This window comes from Pituophis catenifer, unplaced genomic scaffold, assembly GCF_029215685.1.
Source record: "Pituophis catenifer annectens isolate HBS135680 unplaced genomic scaffold, rPitCat1.0.hap2 SCAF_7, whole genome shotgun sequence".
In the NCBI taxonomy this organism is placed as follows: Eukaryota; Metazoa; Chordata; class Lepidosauria; order Squamata; family Colubridae; genus Pituophis; species Pituophis catenifer.
The window spans coordinates 58812939-58831800 of record NW_027256887.1 but is presented as its reverse complement, the minus strand read 5'-3'; the positions used below and the strand labels follow the sequence as shown (position 1 = coordinate 58831800).

Sequence of the window (18862 nt, the reverse complement as noted above, 5' to 3'; positions counted from 1 at the left end):
CATCTGTAAGCCTTTGTGCCTTATACTTGAAATATTTTTCTTTTTGGAGTTAATTTTTCTTTTTTCTTTTCTGAAGATTGTTTTAATTTTTCAACTTCCTTTTCACTGACCAAGAATTTAAGTGGGGGAGATAGGAGAGCATGTAATACTGCCATCTACTGGATTGGAAACTTTGTTATTTTTTCTGCTATTAAAGCAACAAATTGAAACAATTGTATTACATTGTTGCTATAATCCAAGGACTCTGAACCTTTTTTGCTGATAAGATTGTTGGAAGGACATCTGAAAGAGTTGGAACTATCTCCTTTGTTTATTCAGGTGCTCTTCGGAGAACTATCAGAACTAGGAGTCTGAGGCAAATGAGAGACATTTGTTAATGCTCAAGCAGAAGCATTGCAGAAGAAATTGAAATTCTCTTTTATTTTTTATTATTTTGCTTTTCTTATTGTTCCTGTTAAATGATAACTCTCTGTATGCTCCCCCAGTTTAAATATCTTTGATGGACTTTCCTTTCTTTGTTCTTATATAACAGAGTTGGATTAAGGTGTACAAGAGCCTGAAGATTGATTTTTGGATTTTTTTTCCTCTCTAGTTGACTACTTGGTCTTCTTCTTTTTTATTTTTATTTCATTTTTCCTTTTTTAATTCGACTTTTCTTCAGTGTATCTTGGTTACCAGTGGGATTAATTTTTTTTCCTCCCCCCCACCCCAAGTGGATTAGGGTTTTGAAGAACCTGAAGAATTGTTTATTTTTGACTTCCGGTTTGGCGCTGTGTTACAGTCGGGGAAATAGCGGGCTCTGACGAGCCCCGCGAAAACCCTGACTGACAAACCACCGATCGATGGGTCTTCGGACTGAACCCGTCCTGCAGGGACGGGGGAAGAAGAGGAGCGCCTCAGGCGGCCGAGAGGAACAGGCAAGTTCCTCGGAGGCCAGAGGGAATCCTCTGAGTCGGCGGTGGGGGGAGGCAGCCATGGCGGCTGCCACAAAGCCTCGGCAAACTGGGAAAAGATTCATGCAGGAGGGAAGAAGAAAAGACGATGTGCTTCGAAGCTGGGTGAGTGACACCAACCCAGGCGAGAAACAACGTAACAGCATGGGTTTTTACAAATAGGACCCCAAATTTTAAATAGCGGCTGTAGATCTTGGGGGCTTGAGGTTTTGGTAAAGCAATAATTGGAAGTCCCATTAAAGATTTTGCTTTAGTATAAACTGAGTTGGAAGAATTGGCTTTTAACAAAAAAGAAAATTGGGTTTTTGTTTTTTTTAATTGGAATGAATTTGAGAAGCATTATTTTGGGATTTAACACCTTTGGAAAGTTAAAGAAGAGAGACAAACAGATGGTTACATAATAGCTATAAAATGGAGATTGCTGTGACTAAGCGGAATGTGGATTGTAGAGATCCTCCTTTTGTTTGGAAAAGAAATACTTTGAATTGCTATCTACCTTGGATTACTTTGAAATTAACTATAAACTTTTGGATTTTAGAGATTCCTATTCTGTTTTTGGATGATTTTACAAAAAAAGAAGAAATACACTGGATTTATTAAAATCAAAACTAACTGGCTTAGCAATAAAAGATGTGGCACAGGAACAAAAGAAAGGAAGCTGATGGATTTTACACGGAGCAGATGTTACAAAAGAATTAAAGTGATATATAGAGTTTCTAATATGGAAATATGGATTTTGAAGTGGAACATTTGTGGACAGATAGGGGAATGAAGAAATAAAGCAGATAAAATTAAAATGTAATGCTTAAAAGCTAAATGTATAAATGATTTTTAGATAAAAATAGGAGGGCTCATGAAGTAAGATGGAAAATAAAAGAAGGTAACTAAAATAGAGGATTGATGTATAGGTGGTTAAAAATGATATTTTTATAAAAACGTTAAGAGTATATACTAATATGAGATAAATCTAAGAAAATTTATTGTTTGATGTAACATGTTTTAATTCTAATTTGTAAACAAACGAGAATGGTAAATATGACTGATTAATGTATTACTGGATGAAAACATAAGACACACAGACTTAAGTAACAAATTGTGATTGAACTCAATGTATGATGGAAATGATTATTATTATGAAATATGTTGAGAATTAATCTGGAAGTGTATACTGGGAAATAGCTAAATAATAAATACACTGGAAGGAAAAAGTTAAAATAAGAGATGCTGGGTACCAGCGAAACAAGAGTTGGGAGTTCTGGAGGAGAATATGCTGGAAATCAGCCAAACAATAGTTGGAGGCTTGGAGATTATGCTGGAAATCAGCCAAAATAAAATATGCTGGAAATCAGCCAAACAATAGGTGGAGGTATGGAGATTAGGCTGAAAATCAGCCAAAATAAAATATGCTGGAAATCAGCCAAATAATAATAGGAGATATGGAGGAGGATATGGATTTTGAGATAAATCTGTGTAAAATGAAATGTGTAATAGATGATAAGCGTGAGAAAATTAAAGGTAAAGTTTAAGATTGAAAGATTTGATGAAATGGGCCTAGAGATTAAGAAATATGGATAGAATTTTGTCCTATAAATTGAAATAAAAATAGAGTTGTATTTAATTTGAAAATAAGATTTGTGGTGATAAAATTGTAATGTAAATAATTAGATTAAGAGGTTAGAATATTTTTTAAGATTAATGTTTTGATATTGATGTTAAAAGACGTATTGAAGGGAGCTTTGGAAAGAACCAGATATAATTTGGATTTATAAATGGCTATAAAAATGAGTTAAGTTTATCTGGAAATTAAATTTATGGTGATATAATAGAATGGTTTAGATTAAGATGCTAGAATTTATGTTAAAATAATTTATGTTCTGATTTTCAATTTTAAAAGATGTAATGGGAAATTGTGAATGGAGCTTGTTAAAAAAATGTAAGCAATTGTACCTATCCATGACCGGATTGAGACTTCGTTCTTGAAAGATATATTTTATGTTTATGTTTGTAAAAATAAAAAAAATATTTTTTAAAAAAGAATTGTTTATTTTCTCTTTTTCCCTTTTCCCCCCCCTACATTTTTTACTTTTTGGGGCTTTTTCTTTCTTTTTGGCCGTTGGTGACTTTTGGATAGAATGAGTAGAAAAGTAGTGACAGTTGTATGTGCTTCAACTACACCTGCCTCATCGCCATCTGGAGGACAGCGATCAATTCAGATGATGCTTCAGCAGCAGAAGGAGAAAGAAAGAGAAGAAAGATGTAACACTATAGATGATTTTTCAAACAATTCAGAGGATGGAACAACTACTCAAGACAGATGAAAAAGTGGCGAGTACACAACAAATGATGTTGAAATATGAAGAGAGCTTGAGAAAAATGAGCAAAAATAGGAAGAGGAATCTTGAGGATTGCATTTCCTAGTAGAAGCAGTCAGATAGTCATTGTCTTCATCTTTCCGTTCAGCTGTTTGGTTTATTTAAGCACACCTGGGTTTTAATTGTGTGATTTGAATTTTTTTTATCTTGATTTTCCTTTTAAAAGTTAATTGACTGGTTGAAGGCTGATTTACCTTAACCCCTTGCTTGTATTTTAATGTGAATTCTTCCATGTTTTTTCACTGTTACACTCTGCTGTTTTGAATTACTTCCACTTTCTCCATATGGAAATCAACAGAGATTTCTTGGGTAGTGTAAGTGACCTGTTTGGATTTTTATTTTCATAAGATTTTCACTAGAAGGATTTCATATTTTCTTAACTTTTAAAAAGCTCTGATCATAATTTTTGAATGCTTCATGGAATTCCCCCCATCATACTTTATTGTGAGAAATATTATTTCAACATTCTCTGTGGCTACTTTGTTACAGTACATTTAAATTCTCTTGTCCTTGAAAGGAACGGTTTTGTCTGGTTGTGAATGCCATGTTACAGGACTATATTAAAAATGTAGTTTAACAACTTAAAGATAAAGGTACCTGGAAAGTTTTTGAAAAAACAATGTTTTTTAAACTACAAGTTCAAATTGAAAACTTTAGTAAAATGTTTCATAAATAACAAAGGTTTTAAATCAACCTTAAATCAGACAGAAGCAACTGCAGCCAACCCAAACTTACAATTGCATTTACTGGAATGTAAATTGCTGTTGGTAGATTTAAAGAAGGAACTTTGTTTAGAAACTGCAGGTTTGCTGAAGAAGGCTAAAGGGGGATAGGGATTCTATAGATTTGGAGTCAACAGAATCAATGAGCGATGAATTGAACTTTTGTAACTAGATAGATGGTGACTGGGGAATGGATTTACTACATCTAATTGGAAAACAAACTGGCCTAGAGTTTTCTGGGAAAATGGATTGAAAACAGAGGTTTATGATTTTGGGGAATAAGACACTATTTTTGGGAATGTTTAAAAAAATCTTTAATTTACTTTACTTTCCATTTTGTTAATTGATAAAAATAAACTTTTAACACTTCTATTTCTGAAAACACTCTTAATTTACAGCATCTTTGCCAAACAGCCTATTTTCTCCCCACAGTATTGTATGAGGTCTTGGTGAAGGCTCAAACCATCAATTATCATTTGCGAGAGTTGAAACAGGGGCAAAGGCAAGTTGTGGACTATATAAGTGACTTTTGACTCGTCAGGCTAGGACCTGAAATGGAATAAAGAGGGTCACATTTGGAACTGCTAGATGAACAGGCCTGCACCAAATGCCCTTCAACCCTTCAGGGACTCATGCACCTGTGCTTTTGCATTGATTGTCAGCAGATGCATAGGGCTAGAAGACGCATGACAATCCCCAGGCCCAGCATTACGTCAAAAAGCTCAGGCCACTCAAGTTTGTCACAGGTGGAAAAGGAGTGTCGGTGATGGGAAGCGTTCTGTCCCCGTACCACGCACACACCCAACCAGCCAGCCGAGAGTTAAATAAATTCTTCAAACACACAACGTCAGTGATAAGGAACTTGGCAGCAACTCCGTGGCTGCCTGCCAAGAGCTTTTACTCCGATAACACAGACAAAAATACACAGTTTGAATAGTCCAGTTTGTAATTAAATCCAATGGCAAATAGGTGTTGTGTCCGAAGGTGCAAGTGCCTCGCCAGAGATTAGCTTTGTCCGTCACAGAGTCCGAATGGCCACCACACTCCCTTTTATAGCCTGTGGGGTGTGGTCCAGTGACTCAGCTTAATTTCTGGCACGCCTCCTTTTCTGCTGCTCACGCTTGTCTCTCCGACGCTGGCGTGGGTCCAACCACAATGTTTCTTCGTCACTATCCGACGGCTCGGAAACACCTGGCTCCTGGCCAATCTCTTCTCCTTCGGGAAACACCTGAGGCATTGCCAGAGAGGAGGGTCCTGGAGAGGGAGGCCTGGCCGTCTCCTCTCCTTCATGTTCGGAGCCTTCTTCCTCCAATAAGATAGGCTCGGAGGACGGAGCCACAACAGGAAGGCCTTTGTGTCTTTATTGTAGAGGACGAGATCATATGGCTGCCAAGTGTCCTGCCAAGGTGAAGAAGCTGCCAGTGGGAAACGCCAAGAAGCCCAGCCTCGAGGGCTCAATAGGTCAAGTTCGCGTCTCAATAATCCTAAACCACACCATCCAGGCAACTTGTGATGTCTGATTTCCTGTCAACTACAAACTTTATGGATACAGCCTTTGTGGCCAAATGGGACATTCACCAACATTAAATGGCACTGCCTTTGCTGGTAGAGACAATCAATCATAGCTGCTCCATTTGGGACCAGTGGCCATGGCAAGAGCTCTTCTTCATATACAGTTAGTAACCATATGGAACAGGTAGAGTTTTATGTGGTTACCAAGCTCTATTTTCCGTTGGTATTGAGACTGGAATGGCTGCAGGTGCATGATCTACACACATCATGTCATAATCTGTGGTGATTGATTTTATAAACCCCAAATGCAAATGAATGTTTTCACTATGGAAAAACAAGGTGCCAAGCCCATGGACCTCCTGCTGGAAAATGTGGATTACATGGATGTGTTGGAGAATATGAAGCCGATCAGCTGCCCCCCATGCCTGTATGATTGTCCCACTGAGCTCATTCCTAATGCTAAATTGCAGGTGGGGACTGTTTACTTCCTGTCCAACCTGTAGTTGGCTGCTCTTCAAGATTTAATTCCTAAGAATTGGTGGGGGGGGGATAGACCCTTGATGCTGCCATTAGCCACATTGGTACTATTTGTGAAAAAGAAATCCGGGGAATTGAGACTCTGTTGAGATTATTGGGGGCTTAATGACACCATGATCCAAAACCATTATCTCTTGCCCCCGATTTCTGAGTTACTGGAGAAGTTGTGTCAGGCCAAGATCTTTATGAAATTGGACCTGAGAGGAGTTTACAATTTACTGCAAATCTGCAATGAAGATGAATGGAAAACAGCCTTCTGGACAAGGTATGGCCATTTTCAGTACACGATTATTCAGACTCACCAATGCCCCTAGGGTCTTCATGTACTTTATGCATGATGTGTTCCAGACCTACTGGACCAATTTGTAGTTATATACCTTGACAATATTTTTATCTACTCCCCACTGTGGAAGGAGCATTGGGACCATGTGCACATTGTGCTACAGTGTGTCTGGGAACACCAGCTTTTCACAAAGCATGAGAAATGCCAATCTGCACTAACCATGATTAACTTTCTATGTCACCAGATCTCTCCTGAGGGTGTTGACATGGTTCCTAAGGAAATCAAGACTCTACATGCCTGGCAACCCCCATGTCAAGTGGGGGACTTTGCCAATTACTACCGAGCCTTCATTCCTCAATTTGCAACACTCACTTTGCCCCTATCCAATCCCCCCCAAAAGGACCAAGTTTATGTGAGGTAAGGTTGAACAGAACATGTTTTGACAACCTCAAGGTTGCATTTGTGTCAGAACCTATCCTCAGACACCCTGACTCCATGTAGTCTTTTGTTGTTGAGACTGACGCATCAGATGTTGTAGTGGGGGCAGTATTGCTGCAAGCTGCTGCACCATATAGAACTTTATTCCTTGTGTCTGTTATTCCCATAAATTAAGCTTAGTAGAGAAGCACTACACCGTCTGGGATAAAGAGCTTCTGACAATGAAGCTAGCCTTTGAAGTATGGAGACATCACCTCAAAGGAACTCGGCATCAGATTGAAGCCCAGATGGATCATAGAAACTTAGAACATTTAAAGACAGCACAGAAGCTTAAACAATAATAGTCACTGTTCTTCATCCATTTTAACTTTAAGGTAACATATTCCAAGTGAATGTAATCAGTGAACAGATGGGATCTCAAAAACCTGAACATGCTTTTGCAGATGGGAAGTTCTTGCCTTGGTCTGTCATTCCTACTGACAAATTTGCAGTTGATCAAGAGCCTGTGGACTTGAAGGCATACATGCGGGATGAGCAACATGAGACTCTTTCATGACGACACAGTGAAGGGAGTTAAACCAGGACACCGGGGGACAACCTAACCCTTGGTCATGGGAGGAAAACACATTTTACTTCTGCAAGTGTGTTTTGTCTCTGCAGGTCCACTACAGGGGCTCATTCCATGCCAAGGTCATGATAAACCAACAGCTACTTCATTTTCTTTAAGACCTTTCATTTGGTTTTGTGGATCTTTTGGTGACTCTGGATATGCCATAATGTGGAAGGGTTTACAAGCCAAAAACAGTACTGGTGCCACTCATAGACTGTTGCAGTCCTTGCCCATCCCCTTAGAGATTCTGGGGCGCTGTTTTGCTGGACTTTATTACAGATTTGCTGGATTCCAAGAGAGCCACAATGATCTTGATCTTAGTCAATATGCTGACCAAAATAGCCCATTTCATTCCGTTCCAGACTTCTGACAACACAGGAAACCACGCAACTGTTCATCCAACTTATATTTCAGTTACATCGGTTACCTGAGTCATGACAGATCACAGGGTTCACTTCACAGCCCTGTTCCGGCAGGCGCTGCTCCAGAAGATGGAAGTCCAGGTTTACCTTTCTTCTGCCTATCATCCAGAGAAGGATGAATGCACAGAACGAATGAATGAAATTCTGGAACAATATTTCTATTGCTTTGAAATCTTCCAGCAAGACAACTGGCTAGACTTGTTGGCAGTGAATTTGCTTATAACAATTTTCAGCATGCCTCAACCTTTTCTGGCGAATGACAGATTTCATCTGCGCCTTTTACCTCTAGCGCTGTTGGACTCTCCTGTACCTGCTGTGAATAGTTTCCTCCATGAATTGACTACTTTGTACCAAATTGTAAAGTGTCAGTTAAACAAGGTGAAGGAGGACTACAAATGGTTTGCTGACCACCATCACAGGGTCATCCCATCTTTGGCAGTCAGGTCAGTTCTGGCTATCCACCCAGCACTTACCTAAATTGTGGCTGTCCAAGAAGTTGGATCACAGTTTCTTGAGCCCCTTTGCTATAGAGGCAGTTATATCCCTTGTGGTGTTCCATTTGAAACTACCTCCTTGCCTGTGGGTTCACCCTGTCTTTCACCGATTATTGGTCCTGGATGCTTCTGCCAGTCCCTTCCGTCCTCTGGCACCACCACTTACACCTGTCATGGTATAAGGTCAGCTGGATAATGAGGTGACGAATGTCATGGACTCTTGCTGGTTTTGCGACCACCTGTAGCACTTGGTGGATTGGGCAGGCTATGGCCCTGAGGATTTTTCCTGGGAAGATGCTGTGAATGTCCATGCCCCTCACTTAACCCATCAATTCCACACCATAGCAACAGTGACCTGGGAAGAAGGGCCATGCAGGGGAGTAGGGCTGTGTCTCCACCCAAGACTGGCTCTGATGAGAATGAGCCAGAGTCAGAGTCAGGGCCATCAGAAAGGGGTGACATGGGGCTTCTGGAGACTGTGAAGTGCGCTGTCGCTGACAGGGAGGCAGTTCTGATTAATGTTGGGGAGAGGGATGAGAGTTTGATCAGATGAACAGCTGCCTGTGCAAGCAGAAGAACAAGAGACTGGCAAGGCACAGTGGCAACAGATTGACTAATGAGGAACAGCTGCCACCTACCTGATCTGCAGACAAGACTGAACCTCAAGAGGCAGTGGATGTCAGCGAAGCTACTCGCAAGAAAGCAACCTTGCCCTTAATGAGAAACACCGGCTGAGGATGACTTAAGCTGACAGAGTGGATTGGTTGGTAGTTGGAAACAACTGTTCGTTAATTTATTTCATATGTGCTCTTGACTTCCTCTTTCCTTAAACCTTTATAATTGGTTGCAGCATCCTGTGGTCATATGACCATAATCTGCAGGGTTTTTTTTTCCTTTGCCAGAAAAAAAAGCCCACTTGGCATTTTATAACTATGGTACTTCCTCAATGACTGCCACCAAACATATTGTAAATTTGGGTTTGGTCAGCTGGGTGTTTTGACTTACGACTGAAAATCCAGCCTCAATTACAGTCCTAAATTGAAAATTAGCTATCTGTCTGCAATTGGTAAAGTTTTACATATATGTGAAGGTTTCTCAATGACCCAGAAACACTATTAATTAAAAGAACCACAACAATTTACAGCTTTGAAATTTATATTTTTTTATAATGAACTATTAGTTACTTAAAATCAATGGATTACTCACACCGCACCAAGGAAAATCAATAAAGTCTCATCTGCCAGGGTTAGTGAATTCTTAACAAATCAGATATGACCATTCTTTTTTCCCCCTTCAACAAAAGTGCTCAACATAAAGTTTTCAAAACATATTTTAAAAAAAATATATTACCTGTGGGGAGAACATGTATGGTGGCTTGTGACAGGCCACTTGTTGGCATACCAGCTTGTTGGAGAGGGGTTGTCTGTACTGCATGTAACGGGCGAGCAATAGATGGGGCTGATAGGCCCATTCCAGAGTTGTTAGATTGGTTCTGGTTCTGCTTCTTGCCATCTGTTAGGAACATAAAGCCAATACAGAAAAAGTATCTTGAAAAATGTCTAGTATTGTGCAAATGCAAGTAGTCTGGAGAATATTTGCTATTCACCTTCAATGTTTTTGTTTAAAAAAACAACAACGAAATAAAGACATATATTCTTTCTGATTATTCTGCATAGTTTGTTGGCCTCCATCTTCAATCTTTTATGCCAAAATATTCCCCTGTAGTATAAATAATAACTGAGATCAGTCAGGGTTCTCTGACATAACTATTGCCATTCATATTAGATAATGTTATTAATTTGCAAGAATAGAAAAAGGGAGGAGAAATTTGCTAGATGAACAGTATATGTCCCTTCTTAGTGAAAGTTGTTGAGACGGTGCTTGGGCTTCAAGCTCCAAAGGATCCTGGAAGACCTGGATTATCTAGACACAATTCAGTTAGGCTTCAGGCTATGTTTCAGTACAGAGTCAGCACTGGTCACATTTACTGATGATCTGTGACACATCGAGAATGGAGGTAATGCATTTATCGTACTCCTTGATCTCTCAGTTGATTCTGATGTCATCAATTATGGTATTCTTATGGGTTGGTTGCAAACTTTGGAAGCAGGGGTTACCATTATGTGGTGGTTCCCCTCCTCTCTTTGTGGCCAGCTTCAATTAGTGTCAACAGGCTAGTAGGGGGAGAGATCGAGTGCACAATGCCTCATTTGTGAGTTACTTCCGGGGTCAATGGCATTACACCTTACTAACATTACATGAAACCACTAGGTGAGGTCATCTGTCCGTTTTGTGATAATACCTCAACTATAACTCAACCCCAGATGAACAAAGTGATGCTGTCAAAGTCCTCTCTCAGTATCTGGAGACTATGTAGATCTGGATGAGGAAGAATAGACCCAGGCTCAATTAGGACAATATCAAATGGCTGCAGATATTTGGGCCATCTGGTGATTTTCTATTTTTGGCCTTGAAGGAGTTGCATTTCTCATTCAACACTGATGTGCAGTTTGGGGCCATCTTTGGACTTAGATTCTGCTTGAAGAATAGATGGCAACTGTGAGCGAGATAGCCTTTGCACAATTGTCTTTAGAGTGCTAGCTGTGCTCTTATCTGGAACAGAATGCCCTCAGACAATTGGTCACCTCATTTAGATAAGTCACTTGGTTACTTTCATGACTTCATTTACTGTAATGTTATCTATATGGAACTGTCCTTGAAGACTTCTTGGAAGCTACATAATTTATTGGCGTAAACAATGATGGACATTCCTCATTAAGTCTGTGTGACCCTAATGTTCTGTAAGGTGGTTGGTTTCTAAGTGTGATTCAAGATACTGGTTATCGTCTATTAAACCCTGTGCATGTACAGGTAGTCCTTGAGGTACGACCACAACTGAGTCCAAAATTTCTGTTACTAAGTAAGACATTTGTTAAGTGAATTTTGCCCCATTTTACGACTTTCTTGCTAGTTGTTAAGTGAATCACTGCAGTTAAGTCAGTAACACAGTTGTTAAGCTGCGTTTTCTTTAATATTACAATGAATACAGTCCACTATTTCTTGCTATCTAACTCTTGTAGATATTTTCTGATATCCATTCTTCTGATATCTAATCAAAATTTAATTTTTTTGTAATTAAAACACCATTGTTTCTTTCATGTCTTTTGAACAATTGTCTTTACAAAATAGCCAGAGATACTTGCTGATAGTTACATCTTCCTTTTTCTTCTCCAGCCTTAACAACTTCTCCAATCATTTCTTTTAACTTTTTCCTTCCAGGCTCTGTAATGATGTCTTCAATCTTCTTGGCATGTTCCAGTACTTCAATGCCCCTCCTTAATATGTATCTGGTACTGGATGTTAACTATTCCAGATCCAGGCTAACCAACACACAACAAAATGGACCCATAACATCTCATGAATTTGAAACTATATATATATTTTACTGCAGGATTGCATTTGAATTTTTTGTAGCTACACTACAATATTGGCTCCATCTTCAACCTGTGATTCTTTTTGCATCTATTGCTACTCAGTGCGCCCTTCCTATATTTACATCTTTGATTTTTCTTATGTAAATGTAGGACTTTGCAGTTGTTTCTATTAAAATTCATCTTTCTAAGTTTCCACATTTTGTTCTACTTTGTCAAGATTCTCCCAAACACTGAAAATGTCATCTACATTATATGCTATTTTCCTTATCTGTGATGTCCGCAAAATATTTTCTAAGCATTCATACAAGACATTTATGAATATGCTGGTACTTCATATTTATAGTTCCTTCTAACTTGATGCAGATATATAGATATGCATTTCTTAGAGATGACTGTTCAACTATCTCTGTATTCATCTAATGGTAGCATAATCCTGATAATCCTTTGTTACCTTCTCCACTAGATTTTCATGGTACACTTTGTTCAATACTTTGTTGAAGTCAAAGTACACTATGTCCATTGAATTCCTGAACTGTCACTCTATCAAAATTGGTGTTTAGGTTGATTTGGAATAATTTATTTTTGATAAATCCATGCTGGGTTCTGCCAAACCATGTATCTTCCCATGAATCAACTGCTTAATAATTTGTTCAAGGATTTCTTGGAAATAACATCTAGCTGACCAGTTTGTAGTTTCCTGGACTTTCTTTTTCCCCTTTTTGAAGATAGGAACAAACATTGTCCTCTACAGTCTTTTGGTGTTATATTTGTTCTCCATGATTTTTCAAAGATAACAGAAAAGACTTCCACAAGCTTCATCAAGACTCTTGGATTTAACTTGGCTGTGGATTCTTTAAGTTTGTTCATGAGAGCAGGTGCTCCCTACCTTCCCTCCCTTATCTTGGCTTGCCACTCCTTCCTTTTGTCTATTAGCCAATTCATAGCAAGCAGGTAGATAATGGCAGGTAATGAAGTCTGTTTAGTACTTTAAAACTCAGCATCCGAATCTTAAATTGTGTCTAGTAAGCAATTAGTGGCTGGACTTTGTAGAGACATTATATCATCCCCATACCTTACATTGTTCAAAAGTCTGGCTATTAAATTTTGCATCAATTGCAACTTCTGCCATTTTTCAAGACAAAACTTATGTAAGAACTCTGCAATAGTAAAAAAAATGTTTACTAATATCTTGGGCAAATAAATTTATGAAGGCATAAACATTCATGGGCTGCAGTAATCAGATGCATTATGTGTTATCATGAAATTTTAAAACTCAGTTTTGAACAATGTTTTACAGTAAAATTATTTTAATAAACAAATGTTTATTTTTGATTTCAATAACTTCTGAAATTAGTATGTTGCAACATAGCTTATTCTTAATTCCATTAACCAAATCATATTTTTGGTCAGGTATATCTTCTCAGTTACCTTGAGAAGAACCATAATCTTCATCATCTAATGTGAGATCAATTACTCCAGCTGCAATACTTCCTGTAACCTTTCCAGTCTGGAAAATGAAAAAAGCAAGCAAACAAACAAAATATTACCCACACCCATTATTTGTAACAGGTTTTCAATTTCCTTTTAAGAGTGTTAAAAATGACATAAAATATTCCCACAGAGATCCATGGAATTTTAATTACTCTACTGAAATGTACAATTAGTTTTAATGGACCTAACTCTAATAGAACTAATTTGATGCCACATAATAAAAAAAAAAACTAGATTAACTAGATTAACACCTGCAATATTAAGAACTAGAATACTTTAAAGAAATGCCTATTAAGAACTAGAAACTTGATTAAGAACTTGATTAATAATGACATATTTCTAAATAGTAGAAACAGAGAAAAAAATACCCAATTTAATTTTTGTATTCCAGAATACTCCCTCTTCATTTTTTTGGTACCATAATAGTTTGGATTAAATGTTTTTGGATGACCATACAGTTCTAAAATATTGTACCTGGTTTGTTACAACTACAACAACGCAATTTGGTTTGTGGGTTCAAAATTAAAATATCAAGAAAAAATAATAATTATGTTCATAATACTGTGAGAAGTTGTTTTAGAAAGAATGCTAAAATTCTCTACACATTTTAATACATAAAACAGCAGATAGCCATGAAAATTTTAAACGAAAATACTTTTCTACAATTACAGTGCCCGTGATCATTTTGAAAAAAGTACAGACATATGCTTATAATAATGAAAATGATTTTAAGTAGAGGAAATTGCACATTTGTTTTTATAAACATTCTTAGCAATCTAAACATTCAGTTATGTGTTATATAGTAAACTAATCTTCTAAATAATTATGTAGTTTAAATTTAAGAATAGCCCCTACCACCGACAAAATAACTCAGAATTCAAATTCAATACTGCAATGGCTTTATGTATACACATACACGCACAAACACATATATGCTATTTTTTCTAAAGTAGGTAACATCATGCAAAATGCAAAAAAAATAAGAAGTAGCAAGAAAAATACATTCCATGCATATGGTAAGAGAAATAAAATAAAGCTAGTTTAACATATGCAATATCTCTCAATCTGTTTTCCTGTAGACCATCCTTGCTTTTACTATATATTCAGAGACTTACTGATACATTGATTTGTTCTTGAAAATGTTCACTTTTTTTAGTTGTAATTGACTACACCCAACCATGAGTTCTTCAGTCATTCCATATAATCATTCTATAATTCAGTGTTCATTCATTACTCTATATGACCAAATCCTATTGCATTGGCTATTCACTTTTACATTCAGTCCACATTTATTCACTGCCCTTGTGATAACTCTCTGTAGTTTTTCCATACATACTTCTTAAATTACTGATTACCAGGGTGGATTTGATTTAAATAAAGTCGATTTAAATCACGATTTAAATGATTTAAATCACAAGTAAAAAGGCTTGATTTAAATCAATTCAATTTAAATCATATTTTTTAAAGAGCAACTGTCATCTCTGTCCCACAGCAGCTCCTCCTCTGACCTGCTGTTGACTCATCAACAGTCCCAATATTGCAGAATATACAACTAAGCTCCATTTCATGCTGAATAAACTAAATTATTAATATATCTTAAATAGAAAACTATCTTTAGATTTTTACTTCAAAAGCATTTTATTAAAATAAATTTGATAAAAATAAAAAAATCCTATTTAAATTTTTAAAAATCCAATTTTTACATTTTAAAAAAATCATTGATTTTTAGCCACCCTGCTCATTACTCCACTACATTTAATTTACATCTACATTTCTTCTGACATATCCAACCCTTAGTACTATATAAAAAAGTGCGGGAGCCTACTTTTTACAAGCATTCTTCTTCCTTTTGTATTACTTCCTCATAATAGATTATAGGTTACCCCCTACCTTTCTACTTAAATCTGCATATTTTAATATTTCTCCATATCCCTAGGTTACATTAATTAATGTATTTGCAACACAACTACCTTGGTCTTTGATGCATTAATTTTCAGACCTATAGTGTTCATCATAGCATACAATCACAGTATGGCACATAAGATTCATTAAGATCATTGAAATGCTTCGTCAGACATGGCATGGCCTATATACATGAACATTTATATTTCCAATCAACATATTTGATATGTTATCGAAAATTTCCTTTATGTGTTTATCCATTGATATACTAAACAACCAAGGAGACATACATTCTGATCAACTTCCCTGCTTATTGCTGAGCCAGTAATTCAGCTTTCCATTTATTTTCATACCAGCTTTACTTCTATTATATACAATTCTTATAACATTCAGTAAACAACCATCAGCTGTAATTATTGATATTTTTGGCAGAATCAGGATGGATGAGTAGGCCATCCTACTCATTGTTCATGAATTTTCAGAGGCTACTCCATAAGCAAACAACATCCATATTTTAAATATTTCTCCAATTACATTTCCTATACCTGCAGTCTTTTAAAAAACCATTTTAACATTCTTCAAAATCAGGGTGGATAAAAATCAATGATTTTTTTTAAAAAAATATAAAAAAATCAGATTTTTTTTATTTAAATCGGATTTTTTTTATTTAAATCGGATTTTTTTGATTTTTATCAAATTTATTTTAATAAAAAACTTTTGGGGTAAAAATCTATCGTAAGATAGTTTTCTATTTAAGATACACAAATAATTTAGTTTATTCAGCATGAAATGGAGCTTAGTTATGTAGCATGAGGCTGTATATTCTGCAACACTGGGACTATCGGTGAGTCAACAGTGGGTCAAAGGAGTAGCAGAGATGACAGTTGCTCTTTAAAAATTATGATTTAAATCGAGTTGATTTAAATCAAGCCTTTTTACTAGTGATTTAAATCATGATTTAAATTGTGATTTAAATCAACTCGATTTAAATCAAATCCACCTGTTCAAAATATTATATAATCACCTTTCCTCCATTTTTTAGACATTCATAACATTTTTTCAATTTTATTTTTTAATGTATCATCATTATTATTATTCCCATAAAAAGATCTCGAAAATACTCTTTATAGGTCTTCTTTGTTTCAGCTTCATATGTCATTTTATTATGTTTATTTTTCATTCCATTAATTCTAGTGGGATTTTTTGTTTAGCTCCTTTCATTCAATTTTCAAAAATAATGAGTCAAAATTGCTGTACAATTTCCTTGCCTGTTTTATCTATTCCTTGCTTTCTATTGAAATAGCAACATACATTTTAATCCTTGTAACAATTTATTAAGCACACTTTTACACACATTACATTGTAGTAATATTTTTTAGCAATCATTCTATTTTTCCCCTCATCCAGCCTCTGCATCTTTCCATTAAGCATGTTTTTCTTATTTCCAACTAGTGTTACTCCATACACCTCTGAGGTAACATAATTCCTTTCTCTCAGATCAAAATAACTTCCTTATGTCCACTTTCCCTTGATTCTATAAGGAGAATATAACTTTCTCCACTAGATGACATCAATGAATGAGTAGATAGGAGATATAGGAAAAATGATTAGGCCATTTGGATTGGACCATCCCCAAAATTAATGGTTTATTGTTTGATTTTTTTCTGTAAAAATGATACCAAATAACATGGTTTAAGCAAAAATCTATGCATGTGTACACATACTGAAGAAATGACTCAAAAAAGTGGTTTTTTTTACAATGAAAATTTGGGATTACAAAAGTGATGAGAGATTATGAATGTTGATTAATCAATTTTTGGTATGGTCAAAAGTAAATCTTGGGAGATTTAGAGGAAAATGAAATAAAATAGAGTGAAAGTAGGCTGCAGGAAGAGTACAGCAGAGTTAAAAGACAGCTTATTCCTGGTTTACATTTGCTCAGAATTTTAAACAATTTCACCCAAACCACAACCCTGGTTTAATCATTACCAACTTTTTTTAAGCATAACACATCATTTACTGTAAAGATGTGATATTATTCTGCTAGGACATATGTAAGGAATGAAATTGGTGAGGCAGGAACCAACAATACCTTCGCTAGAGAGAATAATTATATCAAAGATGATTTTCAAGAGAACAGCCTTCTGTTTGACTTGGCAAGAGAAGAGAAAAGGGTATAGAACTCAAATGCAGGGGGCAGGCTTTGCATAGTCATGCACAGGTTTTGACTCCTGTGTACACCTAAGTATTTCTCACTGTTAAGTGCAACAAAGTAAATAATCTAGCCATACGCTCTCTACATGGGGCTCCCCTTGGGGTACACCCGGAGGCTCCAACTGGTGCAGAATGCAGCCGCGCGGGGGATTATGGGAGCGACGGGGCGTTCCCATGTGACTCCTCTCCTGCGCGAGCTGCATTGGCTTCCGGTGGACTTCCGGGTGCGCTTCAAGGTGTTGGTGATCACCTTTAAAGCGCTCCATGGCTTAGGGCCAGGGTACTTACGGGACCGCCTTCTGCCACCAATAGCCTCCCACCGGCCAGTTCGCTCCCACAGAGAGGGCCTCCTCAGGGTGCCGTCGGCTAGACAATGCCGGCTGGTGACCCCCAGGAGGAGTGCCTTCTCTGTGGTGGCACCTACCCTTTGGAACAATCTACCCCCAGAGATACGAGTGATCTCCGACCTCCAGACTTTTCGTCGGGCCCTAAAAACTCACCTCTTTCAGTTAGCCGGTCTCTCTTGATTTTATGATTTTATGGTTGGTTTTAAATTTTGATATGGATTTTAAATTGATAAATTTTAAACTATGGGCCAAATTTAATTATTTTAAATCTATTTTTAATCGTACTTTATGTATAAATGTTTTTATTTTGGCTGTTCACCGTCCTGAGTCCGAAAGGAGAAGGGCGGTATAGAAATTCGAATAATAAATAAATAATAAATAAATATTATCTATGATAATACAAGCCAGGAGAGATCTACATTTTTCAGTTGTACCTACATAAAGCTTAACAGTTCATCTATCTTCTTTTTACTTACATCAAGATAGCCTAGAAATGAAGGATCAACTCTAGCTGCAGTATCTTTCACAATTTCTAAGATGGTCATCCAAGTTGCCAATACTTGCTCATGTATCTGAATCTATCAGCTTCCCATATGGACCAGTTAATCCAAATGTTGAATCACCTACCCTAGCATTTTGGACAGAATTTACAAACTGATGTTCCCCATATCAGATGTGGCTCTTGACGGAGCAGTTGGGAGTCCTCCAACCCCACCTTGGCTAACAGATAGATGGGAAATTTGTAATATTTGAACTACTATCTAATTGTTACTACTATTATCTGTCACTTGTATAAAAGAACTGCTAACTGCTCTAGGATTGGCAGATTCTGTTGTTCAAAAAATTATGTCATATAAATAAATATTAAGGAATAAGTAACATTTAATTTTTATTAATACCCTGAAATAAATAATTACAATACCTAACCTGATTTGTTGAATGGAAGGAAAATAAAGTAGTCTCCATAAAAACAAACAAACCAGCATACCTGCGACGGCACTTCAACTGCTTTCTTATTTCCTATATTATCTGCTGGTGGTGGTGGAAGTGGTAACAATCTGGATGTCTGATTCTCTAAGGAGATCAAGGAAGAATTTCATTGCATTGCCTTACAAATATATTTTTAAGACA

The 18862-nt window shown here is 36.8% G+C and overlaps 1 protein-coding gene across 2 annotated transcripts in view; it reads right to left on the bottom strand.

Annotated features, from left to right (window-relative positions):
• The window catches only part of ATF7IP (activating transcription factor 7 interacting protein), a 96642-nt gene that overhangs the window by 9322 nt on the left and 68458 nt on the right, over nt 1-18862 (bottom strand). For both annotated transcript variants that reach the window (XM_070947039.1, XM_070947041.1), the window contains exons 10-12: nt 18720-18805; nt 13206-13284; nt 9694-9855 (exon numbers count right to left, since the gene is read on the bottom strand). In XM_070947039.1, the coding sequence (XP_070803140.1) occupies nt 9694-9855; nt 13206-13284; nt 18720-18805 (327 nt within the window). The remainder of the gene's footprint in view (nt 1-9693; nt 9856-13205; nt 13285-18719; nt 18806-18862) is intronic.